We start from the raw sequence: 15,669 nt of genomic DNA on the forward strand, positions 1-15,669 counted from the left end.
AAATTTTTTCTTCCAGTCCCATATACAGTTTTGTATATCAATTAAATAGTGCCCCCCAGGAGTTTTAATGGTACAATCGGGTAAAGTCTCGTGAGAACTAACGAGGAACATGACGTAGTTGGCAGACGACGTTATGTAACTAGCAGACGACGCTCCTTTCTAGTCGGCAAGATCCGCTGTTATTGCAGGTATTTGGGGGCGAAGGTCCTTACATTCTGTTCTTCTGGACAAAACCTAACGTCACTTTAAAGCAAACGGTGAATAACTGCAGTCGATAGCAGAAGAAATCTGCCGCAACGCCCCCTCCCCATTCATTCCAAGACGAACTGATTTTACCTCGCGGTTGTGTAACGCCATTATGGCCACAAACGTTCACGGACCTTCAGTTGCCATCATCGGCGGTGGTATAGCGGGCCTGGTGTGCGCAGCTCGCCTGGGACAACTCGGGATCACCGCTACCACCGTTTTCGACACAGGGAGACACGCCCCTGGAGGCAGATGCTCCACCAGGACAGTGGACGTCGGAGGAAAAACGTTCCTCTTTGACCACTCAGCCCAGTATTTTACAGTCAGCGACAATCGCTTCGCGAAAATCGTCTCATTTCTGCACGCCAAAGGAGCCGTGAAGGTGTGGAACGGGCCAATCGGTGTGCTGAAGGGGGGTCGGTTTGTGAAGAATGCCAACCTGCAAGCGTTTGTGGGTACAGGGGGCATGAAATCAGTCCCAGAATGCCTTGCTACTTTGTCAAGAGTGCAGAGGCCGGCCTGGGTTGGCAATGTGGTCTGGGAACCTATGGCCAAGAAGTGGAAAGTTGACAAGTAAGTACATGGTACATGAAGCTGTTTTCCTTTATGTAGACTTGTGTGTAACGTTATGTGTGTAAGGGTACGTGCATGCACATGCATTTGTATATGTGTGTGTGTGTGTGTGTGTGTACCAACTTAAAGACGTTACAGTCTGCACAGATTACTGTTGCATCACTTACCTCACTATGTTTTTGTTTTCTAGGTATGGATACTTTGACTACCTAGTGATTGCACACAATGGAAAGTGTGCAGACCGTCTGATGGGCAGTGCCGGGGCTCCAAAGATTCACGAACTTCTCCGAGTGCGCTTCACTCCCAAGTTGATCCAGAAAGTTCAGCAAATGCAGCTGTGCTCTTTATGGGTACTACTGGTGGTTTTCCCTGCCAGCCTGAAGTTACCTTTTGAGGGAGCGTTTGTGGAAGACTCGGATGTTACCTGGGTGGCAAACAATACTGCCAAGCTGGGTCAAAGGGCAACTGGGGACAACAGCGAGTGTTGGACCATCTTTAGCTCACGACAGTTTGGAGCTGCCCACAAGGTGAGGAGTTTCATAATTTCAAATTTGTTCCTGCAAACTTCTAAATCAGTTAGAAAGATTGCTTATCTTTGAACAGTTAGGGAATCTTTTACTTCATATTCTGTTAATGTGGTGTGTTTATTCATGTTGTGCAATGAATGATAACATGACATTTATTTGTAAAGTAGGTTTATATATGATTGCAAGAAATTTGATATAGGCAAAGTTCATAGTTATCTTAATGTATATCTTCTGTTTGCAGGTGCCACAAGAGAACATCCCACCTGGCAAAGCTGAGGAGGTGACAAAGCGACTCCTAGCAGCCTTTGCTAAATCTGCAGGTCTGGATTCACGAGCTCTCCCTAGCCCAACCTACAACAAAGTCCAGCTCTGGGGAGCCGCTGTACCCCTGAATGTTTTGGACGGAGCAGACTGCGTGTTTCAGGCATCACAGAATGTGGGGATCTGCGGGGACTGGCTTGTTAGCCCTTGTATTGAAGGGGCTGCTGTCAGTGGACTAGCTCTAGCGGAGTCTATCCATCGCCATGTAAATGGTGAGAGGAGAGATACAGGCCTGGGATGTACATTCAAACCTGTTCATGGACCTCCTATTGGTTCATTCCCAACCAACAGCAAACTGGTTTTTAACCCCGGAGGAAAAACTGGGTAAAATACATTCTCTGTAGCCTGCCAAAGATTTCCTTTTCTTTTACAGCATGCTAAATGTGAAATTTGTAGCATTGTCTTGCTGTAAAACTTTCCATTCAGAATGGCACATTTCGCTAAAGATTACTAGTATTATCTCAGTTATCCTCAGCAGATCAATACACACATTAAATTAGTAGTAATGCTTTATTTACTTGCAATTCTTTCAGGGTATGATGTACAGTTCATGCATATGATGGTAATGTTTTCATGTATTCTATGTTTTTTCAAAGGGCATGGCAAAAACCTAGATGTTCAGCACCTTTTGGATGTACTAAATGAGTCGATGTGTTGTAAGATATGTTGAAACTTAATCGTGATCAGTTGGGTCTCACCTCACCTCACCTCACCTATCCCTTGACCTTCTAGTGGGTCGTTGGGGCACCATGACATCAGTTGGGTGAAGTTTACAAATACATGTACAGTCAACTATTCAATAATCTACTTGAAGCGAAAACAATAATCGCCTTGATAACTTATGCATTAAAACGAATTGTCTTAGATGACATTATGATATATGTTATGTTGGATTTCCATTTTCATTAGATGTGAAAAATCTGAACTGCACAACGTGTGAAGAAAAAGAATATTATCTAACTGTGCATTCCATCTATCATACATTCAGTAAATTTATGTTAGGCTTGATGAAGATAACCAAAAAAGTGACTGTCAGTTTACCGTCCATCACAAGAACAAAAGCAGAGACTATATATATTGTTAATTACAATAAGAAATTACTGCCTTAAACATACTTTGAACATTACTATACTAGTTAAAACTCTTAATCAAATGATGATGTTTTAATTGATGTGTTTATGCGTAATTGATAGAATATCTGCATTATAATTGCTACTACTACACTAGTACAGGCCTCTTGCATGTCTGTATGTCTGCTTCTGCTTTATGTTCATATACAGTTCCTAATATTTATAGGCTATTTGGTCAGGCATCAGAAGGTGTTCATAACCTGTAAAGGAACCTTATATTCTACAGCCATCTGTTATGATAGTATTGCTATGTCATGAGTATAAAATGTGTTACAACTACTTTAACATCAGGGTATATGACATGACCACAGTAAGATGGATCCAGAGTTTTCGTGCATCTACATACAAATGAAATTAGAAAATGAGATGAAGATGATCACATCACATCACATCACAGTTATTTCAACCAGACGCTGACGAAGTTGGCATGTCGTCTCCTGCCATCCCGTGGGATGGGGGTATGCAGGACATCCGTGTCGAACCCTTCTGTGTCACCCTCTTCAATCACACCTACTGCCACACACCTAGCAGATAGGGTAAAACGTGCAATGGTTCTGACTGCATTATATGGTAAGGTTGATCTGTAAGCTATGAGGACATGCTTTGAGTACCTCACTTTTAGACCGGCTACTGACCTTTTGATTGTATCACAGATGAGTGATACTATGGCTAGATAAAGTGAGGTACTACTAATAGGTACATGTACATCACACACATTGATCAATGGCAGGATAGAGCCCAAACCAAGAACACACCGGCAAGTATATTTCAACGCCAGCTTGTCTTTCTTTTGACATTCCTTTGAAAGCATTCCATTTCTTATAGTTCCACACTTAAACCACAAACTTTTTCACCAAGGGTCGAGTATCTCAATGTAACCGCGTAAATATCGATGGTCAATAGCTATGATTTAACCAAGAAAGGCCAATGTGCTGCTGTTCAGTCTGTATGGTTAACCAACTCAAACCCCGACCTTACCTGTCAGAGAAGTCCACTGTGCCAGCCGTGTCCGAAGCCAGGCCCGGGAAGACGCCAACATTTCCCGGTCTGGGCAGCACGCCGTACTTGTTCTGATAGCACACCGTCTTCTCCCCATCCCATGACGTCACCACCACGGGGGTCAACTTGTCAGGTACTGAAGACTGTGGCAAATATATTATACATGTAGTTTAGCTTTGCACATCATAACTAAAATAGATTTACGTTTAGAAAATGAACGCAGCGACTAGAACGGAACCCGTGTTTAACGGACGGCGTTCAGCACCAAGGAGAGAGTCTATATCCTTAATGGCGGCATTGGCATCGGCTACAGGCAAGGTCTGCTTACTTCGCGACGGTATTCTGCACTAGAATCAGAACCTATCCTCCAAATGACACTAGTCTGTAGAACCAAGATAACCTCCCACTTTAAGAAATTTAGTGTTGATGGTATAATTATGTGCAATGAGGAGAAGTGACCCGTCTGGGTGGATGTCGGGAATCAGACTTTGTAATTTTGGCAATGCCTCAGAAACTATAGATTCTCTAGGTTGAAAGAAACTTACCTGCACAGAATGGTTCCAAAGGGACCCCGCAGTTCTTCCTTCCGGCAGCTGCCACTTGACCCAGCGGCTTCCGACACCGTGGTCATTGTCTCCGTTTGACATCAAAATCTATAGATATCAAGAAAACATGGAAATGGGTTAGCATTGATTCGCTGTCGCTAGACTGCATTAAACGACTAGAAGGACGCGAGTGAAACTTTTCCGTTTGATCGATACAAAGTTATTCGAAGAAAAGTTCGGCTATTGATTGAGACGAAAGCGAAGATATTGAAGTTGTTTCACCTCATCTGCGTGATCTATTGCCAACATCCGGGCATCCATGCTGGCGTATGTGTTGTCTGGAATCACCCGCGGGTACTGCAGGTCTCGCGTGTTGTGATTGGATACTAGCCAGTTGCCATGGATATCCTCAACCTTCCCGCCAATTTTGGCCACCATGGTCCAGCCTCCATGAGTCATATCGCAGAACGCTTGCACTGCGTGATTCTCCTTGGTCTTTATCCAGTAGAACCCATCTGTAAGCCTAGATGGGAAAATATCATTGGAATTCGTAGTGATTTACGTGAGACGTCGCGTACGGGTATTGGCTGATTGGGTTAGAAGATTGCATTTACATCTTTAAGTTTTGTATCCATCTAGCAGTCCTAGACATATAGAAAAATCGATCGGACAACGAGTCTGCGAGGTCTAAATAAGTAAGTTTATCGATCGATTAACCCTCAAATCAGCAAGTCAATGAGTCCTCTTCAATTGATAATAATAGGGTAGCTTTTTTAGGGAAAACACACTCTATTCTCACGGGCTCAGGTGGATTTTAGATTCGGCGACCTTCGGGCGATCAACAGATACGGCCGAAACTCGATTGTGTGGTAGGGGTTGTATCCCGGGGTAATATACGTAAACCAAAAATGATTTTGAGGTTAAAAGGTAACAAATACAGATCAAGGTTATTTAAAAGATAGCTTGAGGTGATTTCTTACCCCCTTTCGTACCCACGACAGGCGATGTGGATATCTCTACAGCTGTGAGCCGGGTTGTTCTCGTCCCCAAGTTGTAGGCCCAGTGAATCGGTGCAGCTCACTGCGAAAGGAATCACAATGTCGACACATCCGTAACATAATTACTGCACGAAACTATCGCAAGAACTTAGCTAATAAATTCTGCGCTGATTCGGTATTAAAGTCAAAACGTTTTAAAAATTATGATAAGTCTGATCGCTTTCTAGTAATTGACTTCATACATGTAGTACTTTTCTCCCGCCAAGGCTCGTGACGCCTTTTGAGCAGTGTATTTCAAAGGTGCCTTTGAGGTAGATCCATAGTGTAAAAACCGGTAGCACTTTTTCAAACGTTTATATATAGCGCTTGAGAAGGCAAAGGATAGCACTGCAGTTTAAGTTCTACGTACCAAGTCTACCGTCCAGGTAAAATGACGATGCCAAGCACTCAGATGGAGAGTTGCTTATCTCTGTGTTTACTACAAGTGCTTCAAGAAGGTTCTTCACCTGGAGAAAACAAATTGAAGTGTTTTATTTGCACAGATTATAACAAATAAGATATCAATACACTACCAACATATAACCGGAATATCTAACCCACTACTTACTGACGTCACGTGTCAGAAGTCAATGGGTTTGGCATAAGCTGGTTCACGGATTGAACTGCGCATGCACAGTCAGTGTAAAGCATTGTAGGTAGTGTGTCAAAGTTGAAGGGCCCTGAAACACAAACACTTGTGAACATCGTGTAAAGCATAGTCTAGACAAGAATCTCGTACATGTGCATTTCTAACCGTGAACCGGATTATTCCTAAGGAAGATAAGAATTTGGTGAGGGGAATTAAAAGGAAATTTCGATCCGTTATTATCTGTCCATCATACCGACAGGTAAATGATGGGCGCAGGCAAGTGTTAAAATTGTGAAAGAAATACGATACCTCCTCCAGTATGGACTGGTCGCACGTCGGTGTTGTCACAATGTTGTCCGATGTTGTGACGTTACACATGCAACCCAGAGGCGGTTTGATCGCCGGCGAGATGCAGATGATGCTTTAAAAGAGAAAATGAAAGACGGCATAGGTGAGAAAATATATAATTTCTCTCGTTAAATTCAATCTTCTTACTAATTTTCATTTAAAACCATTCACATGTGCCTGAGCGGGTAATTTTTTATCATTATGGTTCGCGGTGCACTTGACATCAAAACAAACAGGAGGCTTGTGTTTTTCGTAGTTTCTTTTGTGGTAGGGTTCAGTTGAGGTTGTGGCAGAACTGGCTGTACACAAGGATCTACGACACCTTTTTTTGTCACAAGATACCTGAATTTCGTGCGACACATTACCCCAAGAAGTATGCGACCGCAAACATCTCGTGTGACAAAGGTAACATGTGCGCTCATCATGTGCCTTGTGAGCCTCACTGACTTTCACTGGCCCCGCCGACTTTCACGAGCCCCGCTGACTTAAACGAGCCCCGCTGACTTACAAACATTCCTCATTTGCGCCTTTTGGCTGAAGACCAAAAGGCTTGAAGAGGTACTGTTATCTAACATAGCCATGGACTAACTCAGGCATAATGCAGATTGATTGGAAAGGGACGTATAGACTATCATCCGTGAAGCAAGATTTGTCAGGGGTTGATGAGATCACAGTGGCTTGACAACCTGATTCTAAAGCCTCAAATATCGCCGCATTTGGTTGCAAACTTTGGGAAAACATCACGTCTACTTGTACTCACAAAGACTTGAAAGCTATTTTTCTATACATTACGCTTAATAACATTGCTTTGCCATCTCCCATTCCGACCGCTTTGTTGATCGTTGGGAAAAAATTGACAATCCAACTTATTCGGTCCGTTAACTTCTGTGAATTCTTACTTTGTTACACCTGTCACACAGACGACTTTTCTCAATCAGATCACAAACCTTAACCTTCGAACACAATCGGTTTCTCAAGCAACACTCTGTGTTCTCAGTCCAACGTACTCCCGTATATAAATGTTTTAATTGCTGACTACTTTCGTATTTTGTATTGAATGACATAGAGATTTGCTCTAAAGTAGTGCATCTTTTCTTCTATCAAAAAGCGCTGCGATGAATTGCGACACTTGTCCTGGAAGAGACATTTTGTCAGTATAAGAAATGCCTAGTTTATAAAATACTTGTCTTGTGGGTGTTTTCTCAGGTGTATCACCAGAGGGGGTACGGATTTGGCACGCTGCAAAGCACGCACAGGACAAGATTGAACTAGCTTGTGCATGTGTTATTAGATAGATATTGGTCAGGTTGCGACCCGTATCATGTATGATTTATTGACACAACACTCTAGACACATCTATCTCAAATCGCACGACTTCATACTGTTATTCTTGGCATTGACAATGTAACCTGGTATATCACTCCTTTGGGATTGATTTGGGGGTAGTCTGGACCATCTTCAAACCACTCATGAATGAAGAAAGAAATGATATTGCTAGTCCGTTCGCTCATAACGCAAAAGTTTGTACAATGGATACGTAAATCGTAATACCAGGGTGATATGTTTGATCCACTCATACCGGATGGACACCTTCTCTTTTCTGTAGGTGTGGTGGATTATTTGACGTGCTTAAAAAGTGCACATGGATCTTCTTTAGTTTGGTACAAATTTCATCCTTGAATTTCACTTGAGTGAAGTGACTGTGTGGACATACATGTATGTATAAAGTGCCTATCACATGGAACTTTTTGGGACTGCCAGGGATTCGAACCCAGGACTATGATCCTTCTGTTTTGTCATGCCACTACCAAGGAAATTTCTTGTACCTGCCCCCTCTCAAAGCTCATATAATGCCCACATCAAGAACACCCATGCTGTGAATGAGCTGTCTTGCCCGTAAAGATAGCACCATGCCCGGTGTGATGGCTACAGATAGAGGCATCTCCTGTTGATGTTTTAGAATGTTAGAAGAGGAGAAGGAAAGGTCGTGAAACATGGGAGTGGGGTCCTCGCCGAACGGACGCTAATGTTGTAACTGGAGCACGACCCGCTTCCTGCCATGTCTGTCATGTGAGGACACTGTCGCCCCGGTATCCTGTGTGCGTGGAGCTGGGATCACCTCTGGGGAGGAGAGGCTTCAGGAGTCTAGTCTCCAAGCAGATGCGAGAGTGTTGCAGTGTGAACCTCATACCTTCGCAAAATGTTTTTAATCTTTTCAAGTGAAGTATCTGTAAATCATTTTATTTGATTATGCAGAGAAGGTCCAGATTTGCATCATTTTGTCGCGGTTGATTATCTTTTTTATCCAAGAGGCATAAGCCCAAAGTATAGACGTCTTTTCGTAGCAGAGAAGACCAATTTCTTCATAAATTATGTAAATATTAAACTAATTTGCATGATTCTACCGCTCAAAAATTCACAACCAAAGCATTTCAGAACACGAGATATCAAAAATGGAAGTTCTACTGCAGTACCTTAGCAAGCCGCTAGAAAACCCACCTACCGAATTTTATCAAGATCCATCCAAGGCTTCTAGAGTTATGCTGTTTACAGACAGACACGTTGAAAACATTAACTTTTAACAAATACACGGCCTTTTTTTCGCTCAATAGTTCAAAGAGTGTTACATTATAGAACATGAAATTGTCATTGGGTACGAAAGGTGTCAATGAGACCACAATCTTGGATTTTCGAGAAATGTTTTTTCTTTTTTCACAACGCTTTTGTCTAGAACTGTTACTACACGAACTGTCTCTTCTGTTCAATGCTAAATATTTCTTTTCGCAATTGAAAATAAAAGGACACTTTCTCCTCGAGGTCCAATCCTATGATATCCTGGCAGGCTAGGGTTTCTCAGCTTGGCCAATTCGCACTTAACAATCCTGGCAACAGTGACGGTCAGGGAGGAGATCACAGTGAACTGGGCAAAAGTCTTGAGATAGCTGCCCATGTATCTGATTACGCAAAATGCCTTCCAGACACGGGCGACGTTGACACTCACTTTGGGGATGAGGAATAGAACACAGACCTACACCACAGGAGAGATGGAGGTGAGGAGTGACATGGGGAGACCTACGCTACAATAGGAAATAGAAGAAAACCACAGACTGGGACCAGGGCTCACTGGGGACCGCGGTACAATGTACTTTGCCACTCTGAAACGCGGATTCCAGAATACGACTTGTAATCAATTATAGCATAACACGGATGTGCATCAGAGAGTTTAGATAGCCTAGTATACATTTGTACTCATCTACCAGCTGGTCTATATGGATAGGGCTGCAACGGAGATGAAATAGGGATCGGTGCCAGGCTCAGTAGAGTTAGGAGTTGGGACGGCAGTGATTTGTGAATTTGCCGCCTGGGACGTTTCCAAGGGCGACAGACATGTGGAGCGATCAACCCCACAGTAGCGGGTGCCAACATCCTCCGTGACGAATTCCTCTGTGTGTCATGTCTGACAGTTTGCCATACTGAAGCTTGTGGGCGTGAGACTTAAACCGAGTTAAGACATTTAGGCCACAATTCATAGACCACCAAACCACTGACGGTAGTGGTGTGTTGCTGCATCGAGACAACAACACATTTCCTGTTAGAGGTTTAACACAAACTTCCTCCTTCATCCAAGGTACTTAGTGGTTTACCCCAAAGGGCTTGAAAGAGATGTGCACTAATAGCAGTCGCCCTCGGGCGATCATGTTTTGACTAAGCTTAAGCATATATGAGTATCGATGGTGCACATCTCTTTCAAATCCTTCATGTACTGAACAAGCAACTCACACTCATCAAACCCTGCATCAAATCATAAATCATAAGTAGGAAAGTGCGGAAAACACAGTTCTCGAGCGTTCTTTTATCGTTTTAACTTTTAGGAGGAAAATTACCGCGCCTTGCAAATTGTTGATAGTAATGGCGTCTGTTCATGAGAAGCCTTGCAAATCACTTTGGTTGCTTCGATCCATCTAGATCTGTCCCAAACGGACACCGACCCCCAACCCTCTCCATGTTTGTGAATGGCTGTGTCTCCTTGCCAAGTTTCCTCTCGCCATGATCACACATGTACTTTATCAACCTTGGCTCGGCCTGGCTGCCCTCTTTGAAGACGTGCCACGAATGTTCCCGTCGATTTTCCTCAAAAGCGCGCACATCTGGGAAGTAGCCAGGTTCAACTCGCCATGCAACTTTTCATCGTGACACTTGGCTCTGTAGAAGCGCTCAGCCGTAGAAAACCCTGTTTCGGTTATCCGCCCTCAATATGGGGGCTGAAAAAGGACAGTTGTGATATTTCCAAAAGCAGGTCTGTTTTTCGGATTAAATCGTTTCTCGGTAAATCTCATACGGAACCCTCAGTTGGACACAAGTGTTTAGTAGGCCTATTGGGACCGTGAAAATTGTATGGGCGTGTTCAAGTTGTAAACACGTTCAGGAACGTGGGGTGGGGGTTTTTGGGTGGCAAGAAGACATGAAAGAGTGTAGGGAAGGAGAGGGGAAGAGAGGCAGAGAGGGAGGGCGACAATATTGGAGGGAGGGATTGCCAACATTTCGTTTGTCCACCTAACAGAGATTTTGGCAAACTTCTGTTTCCCACGGAAAGGCCACGCCTGTCTTGAAACTCCAAACATTAAGAACAGGTGTTTCACGGCCGTGATCGATGGTTGTGAGCGGATGCAACAGAGCACCGCCAGGCTATTTCCCAACAGATGGCATGCTGTCATATAGCAATGACCGATACAAATATAAGACAAGACTCGTTTACTGATAACATAAGCTATAGGTTTCTCATTTTGATCTTGATGAAAACATTCATCATCAACATCTTTGCCGCATATGAAAACAGTGTTTGTTCATTTATGCATATGGTCTTCTGTAAGGAATGTCAATGATATTGCATTGACTTTCTTTCATTCTTCAACAGGTACGTGTATGTTTAGGACAATTTTCAACAGACCACAGCGAATATTCTCGTCAAATAGTGAGAGGCCAGTGAGTCTTCAATGCAACTGGCATGGTGGCTGTGACTTTGGTCATCAGGGTTAATTACGTTACACCCTATAGCCCCCTGGAGCTCTCAGCACATGGGCAGCATATATAGTTTGTACTGTTCTCTTGATTTTCGGACTACCAATGGGCAACTTGGAATGGGTGCTTGGATAGATTCCATAAGCCTGTCCCCTTTGTAGCTCCCACGCACGCCGTTAAACTTGTAAAACCTTCCAACGAAATTGCCCTCCAACCTCCATATGGCAAATGCGGGCTTACAGCACATGAAACGTATTAAAGGCAGGTGGAAGAGGACAAGTGGTATGTATAGCCGGGTCAGGTAGGGTCACAGACGACCGAGCGCTTCGTATCGCTCGAGAATTAAAGATATGAAAGGGGTTTTGGCAAATTCATCCACCTGACGACAAAAAAGATAGATCGGAAAGGACAAAAATTGCACCAATACTCAATATGAAAATGAAAGCTAGCAGTCTTCAGATATCAAACAGGGTATATCATCGCTTGACCCCTGCAAAGTTGTGAGCATTTATGGTGTAGACAATTGCAACATCTGGATTTGCATGGAAAAGAAAAAAAAGGTATTGGGCGATCGATATCAACACTTAAGCGAAAACCACATAAACGCCCTCTAACATTACGAAGTCACAAATGGAGGACTGCCTTAGTCAATGTCACGTACTGTCTTGTCTGAGAGATGACAAGGTTTACCAACATTGACGGGTAACTTTTATCTCTGGGCCACATAACTGCAAACGGTTTACACTCCAGACGGTGCCTTCGCCAAGAGAATGAAAACTAAATGCGGTATAATCATCGTAAATACCTATTTCATGAACTCTTACACGTGGTGTGCATCAAGAACTGGGAGTTAGTTGAGCTATCTGTCAAACACTATTACTTTTACCAACCATTATTCCTCCTTATACCTCGACAGTTGGTAAAACGTAATTACGTTCTATTTTGGAACAAATCTAAGTTTTTATTAGGAATGACCTGTCGTGAAACCTTAATTTTAGTTCAATAGTTCCCTGAAAACTTGATGTCAGGATATAAGACTGGATCAAAACTACTCCGTTTTAAAATGAGTGAGGGAATTTCCCAGGCACCCTTCGGTAACCCACACTTCTCCTATTGAGTCAGGTATTTCTCACTCTCAGTGAGTCAAACTTGTCTCAGTCATTGTGGTTCTGACCTAGAGAGAAGGGACTCTGTCCCATCCTTATTCATGTAACCGTAACCCTGAAGTGGCCTTCGGGTCTTGTTGCGTGGCGACCATTGGGTTTTATTTGATCGCTGAGTTTGTTTACATTGACGATACTGCCAAATGTCAAAGCTGATCACACCAATTTCATTGCTGGCTACTGAATATTAGAATTTTCTTTATAATAGTTTGCAAAGAATTTAATTTCTCCAACGGTGGATATTCAAAGGAGCTCATGATCATAAACACACGACAGAGTAACTTTTGTTGATCTGCTGGCCAAAAGTAAAATCAATGCTAATATGTACCCACATTACCCGACCCAAAGTTGAAACCGTCAAAGAATAAGGTTAAGCCTAAAAGTGGAGACAGGATCTCGTCAGCAAAAGTGGCAATGAATATATGTGATACCGGATTCCTTTCTAGCGAAGGATAGCCTAACTCAAAAGATAATCCGATGAGAACGTCTTTTTCCGTCTACCATTTGCGTCTACCAGGTATTACCGTGCCGTGCAAACACAGAGGCGAAACGTTAATTTTTGTGTGTATTGCGTAGCAAAACATATCATGGAAATATTTCTCCGCAGATGTAACTCACTTGTTGTCCACGTGTGTGTCTCCCAGATGGTAGCCCTGCGCCGTCATCGCTAGTAGTATCACCAGTGAGAAGACTACCATCGGACCCACAGTCCTCGTGTGCGCCATTTTCCTTTCTCTGTGGACGGGCTCTCTGGCGGCCGTAATGTGAACTACAGAGGACGAGAGAATGACGCGATCGTAGCCCTTACTTTAGGCAGACCTCGGTCAACATGGTCAAGGTTGGTCATTAATCAGATAATCTGTTTGGGGTAAAGTTAGCTTGCATATCCTACACGGTACGATGCGTATGTTAGACGTACATGTAAACATGTATATGTGAAATTTCAGTCACGATTCGGCAAAAACGTTTCGCACCGATACAACCCTACACCTTCCTTTGTCTTTCTTTCGTTTCTGTGCAGTCGGTATGTATGTAGTTCTCATCTCGTTAGGGCAACGGTAAAAATAAGGTAGTTGTTGTCAGCAACAATGTTGTTTGGTTCTACTGATCTTACATATTTGTTTTGCCTTTAAGAATCACAAAATCTGTATGCAACAACTTTAACTTCCGGATGGAATGATTCCTCAAATTAGAAAAAAGATATGGATTGATTTTATCGTTGGACAAACAAGCATCAAATATTAAATGCGTATGACGTACAACGAAAGACAGACTCTGTTAAGACTTTTCAGTTGATTGTTTCAGACATTGTCTCTGTTAGGGTTCCTGCTAACGAAGCCTTAAGGGTGATTCTTCGTACCATTCTACCAAATTATGCTCTACTCGCTGCTTGAGTCCATGCTGATGTCGGTTGTTGTTACGTTTAATCAAGGAGCTTTACTGACCCGGTGTGCGAACTTTAAGAAACGATTTTTCCAGCGACTTTTGCGGCACTGTCGCAAACCAACCACACCTGTTTCGACTTTCAGTTAAAGTTTACAGTTGTGACCGTTGGGGGACATACTCAGCTAAAGATAGCTGAATATTCACAACATTCGTAAATTAAAAGGAAACGCACCCCCAACGTATTGACAAAATCAATCACATCTTCGGGGACATAAACCGTGGGTATGCGTTGCCCAAATATGTTATATTTGCTATATCCTGCAGGACGTAAACATGCTGTTTCGATATAGGAAGCAAAAAGCAAAATGATATTTCGAAACCTGTTTTTGATCATAAAGAAATGTACTTGAGGACAAAGAGCAGCGGGGGTCTGTAGCGAAAAATAAGTACAGAGTGTCATCGATTTTGATTTCCACCCCCATTACATAAAAAATACAGAAAGCATGCTGATCAAATTGACATCTAGTCCAAAATTTTCTTAGATATACTTCTATTGAATTGTTTTTGCCAGTTTATTCTAGTGACGCTGAAGAAGAGTCACGGATGTCACTCGAAACGTCCAAATCGGAAGTAAATCTCCGTTTTATCCAGTTGTAGAGATTGAATTGTATTTGAACAAATTTCTTAGATTTTAAGTTTTTTTGTTTTCTCAGTCCGAGATATATTGCAGTCGCCTCCGGTTGCTAACAAGAAAATCAGATCCAGACTGTATGACCAGCTCATCCATTACTTGATTTCTCCGTCTGTGACCTCGGCACTTGATCAGTCTATCGTCTCGCATTTCGAATTCGCGTCAACAAGTTAATTTGGTGCAGATCACCAATTTGGAAGGATAAACCGGTAGTCAAATAAAAGGGCCCGGGGACTTTGCGTGGGCTTCACAAGTCGGAGGGCAACAAATATACAAACAGATCAACTATCCTGGTGTGAAGAGAAGAGAAGATTTTCATTTGAACCGAAGATGACATACAGTCTGTATCGGACAAAGTGGACAAATCGAATTTAAACTAGCTATGATCTTAAATTAACATAGCCGAAAACTTAACTGTTGTAACTAATGTAAGGGTAGAAAATTTTTAAGAACGTCCTTTCCATTGTAAGTATTTTACAAGACCAATACAAGATGAGTATAAGGAGCATGACAAAATTTTCCTGGGCATTTTTGCTGATCTCATTTTATAGCTAGGCAACCGTGGAATTTCTGTTAAGAATTTTGTTAAACGTAGAGATGCTTTTACACTCGACTTCACCAGTGATAACATACTATCCCCGTGCTGCTCAATGTCCCAAATTCCGTATACACGCGTACGTTTTGATACATTCGTAAGACGCAACATCTATCATATACTATACACTTGCCTTACACCCCTGTGGTAGGACTCACCCCAGTTCAGTCACAGCTAGCAGTTTGCACGTTTCTTTGGTCCGACGGTTGTTTTCTCAAACCTGGCTACTTATCATTGGGTCCTGTACCGACTTATTAGGGGAGGATCGTTACAGATATGACGGAGGATGAGGTGATAGACGTCATTTACATAGACTCTCGAATCGAATCGAATCGAATTAAAAGAAGACGTCAAACTTCAGATTTGATTACATTTAGCTAAGAAACACACTTGCCAGCATTATCTTTGCTTTTATGTCTGGGAGAAAAGAAATGAATGCAGTGATCCTGTTGGCAAACTACAAACATGTACTAGTACTTGTATACCTAAGATAGATGTAG

General features: G+C 42.7%; 2 protein-coding genes across 3 annotated transcripts; one reads left to right on the forward strand and one right to left on the reverse strand.

The window, feature by feature from the left end:
• The first annotated feature begins 16 nt into the window (after window positions 1-16).
• LOC118411267 (renalase-like) lies at window positions 17-2,600 on the forward strand. Its single transcript, XM_035813438.1, has 3 exons — window positions 17-819; window positions 1,010-1,346; window positions 1,588-2,600. The coding sequence occupies exons 1-3, from the start codon at window positions 359-361 to the stop codon at window positions 1,993-1,995; spliced, it is 1,206 nt and encodes a 401-aa protein (XP_035669331.1). The 5' UTR covers window positions 17-358; the 3' UTR covers window positions 1,996-2,600.
• Window positions 2,164-15,454, reverse strand: LOC118411269. 2 transcript variants are annotated; one of them, XM_035813440.1, is made up of 9 exons: window positions 15,303-15,454; window positions 13,116-13,266; window positions 6,277-6,388; window positions 5,749-5,845; window positions 5,322-5,421; window positions 4,624-4,864; window positions 4,342-4,449; window positions 3,776-3,939; window positions 2,164-3,321 (listed from the first exon to the last, which is right to left on the reverse strand). In XM_035813440.1, exons 2-9 carry the CDS (start codon window positions 13,220-13,222, stop codon window positions 3,195-3,197), a joined length of 1,056 nt encoding a protein of 351 aa, XP_035669333.1. In that variant the 5' UTR covers window positions 13,223-13,266; window positions 15,303-15,454; the 3' UTR covers window positions 2,164-3,194. The 2 variants fall into 2 exon arrangements, with proteins under 2 accessions (XP_035669333.1, XP_035669334.1); XM_035813441.1 differs by having other exon boundaries at window positions 15,328-15,447.
• Between the last annotated feature and the right edge of the window lie 215 nt (window positions 15,455-15,669).

The sequence above is a fragment of the Branchiostoma floridae genome, chromosome 3 (genome assembly GCF_000003815.2).
Source record: "Branchiostoma floridae strain S238N-H82 chromosome 3, Bfl_VNyyK, whole genome shotgun sequence".
In the NCBI taxonomy this organism is placed as follows: domain Eukaryota; kingdom Metazoa; phylum Chordata; class Leptocardii; order Amphioxiformes; family Branchiostomatidae; genus Branchiostoma; species Branchiostoma floridae.

What these genes read in the sequence shown, in the direction of transcription:
- LOC118411267 (XM_035813438.1), top strand. Translation starts at nt 359, where the DNA reads ATGGCCACAAACGTTCACGGACCTTCAGTTGCCATCATCGGCGGTGGT. An exon ending in AAGAAGTGGAAAGTTGACAA is followed by an intron (nt 820 to 1,009) that starts GTAAGTACATGG and finishes TTTGTTTTCTAG; the next exon opens with GTATGGATACTTTGACTACC. An exon ending in AGTTTGGAGCTGCCCACAAG is followed by an intron (nt 1,347 to 1,587) that starts GTGAGGAGTTTC and finishes TTCTGTTTGCAG; the next exon opens with GTGCCACAAGAGAACATCCC.
- LOC118411269 (XM_035813440.1), bottom strand. Translation starts at nt 13,222, where the DNA reads ATGGCGCACACGAGGACTGTGGGTCCGATGGTAGTCTTCTCACTGGTG. An exon ending in ACCAGTCCATACTGGAGGAG is followed by an intron (nt 5,846 to 6,276) that starts GTATCGTATTTC and finishes TGTTTTCTCCAG; the next exon opens with GTGAAGAACCTTCTTGAAGC. An exon ending in CAATAGATCACGCAGATGAG is followed by an intron (nt 4,450 to 4,623) that starts GTGAAACAACTT and finishes TGATATCTATAG; the next exon opens with ATTTTGATGTCAAACGGAGA.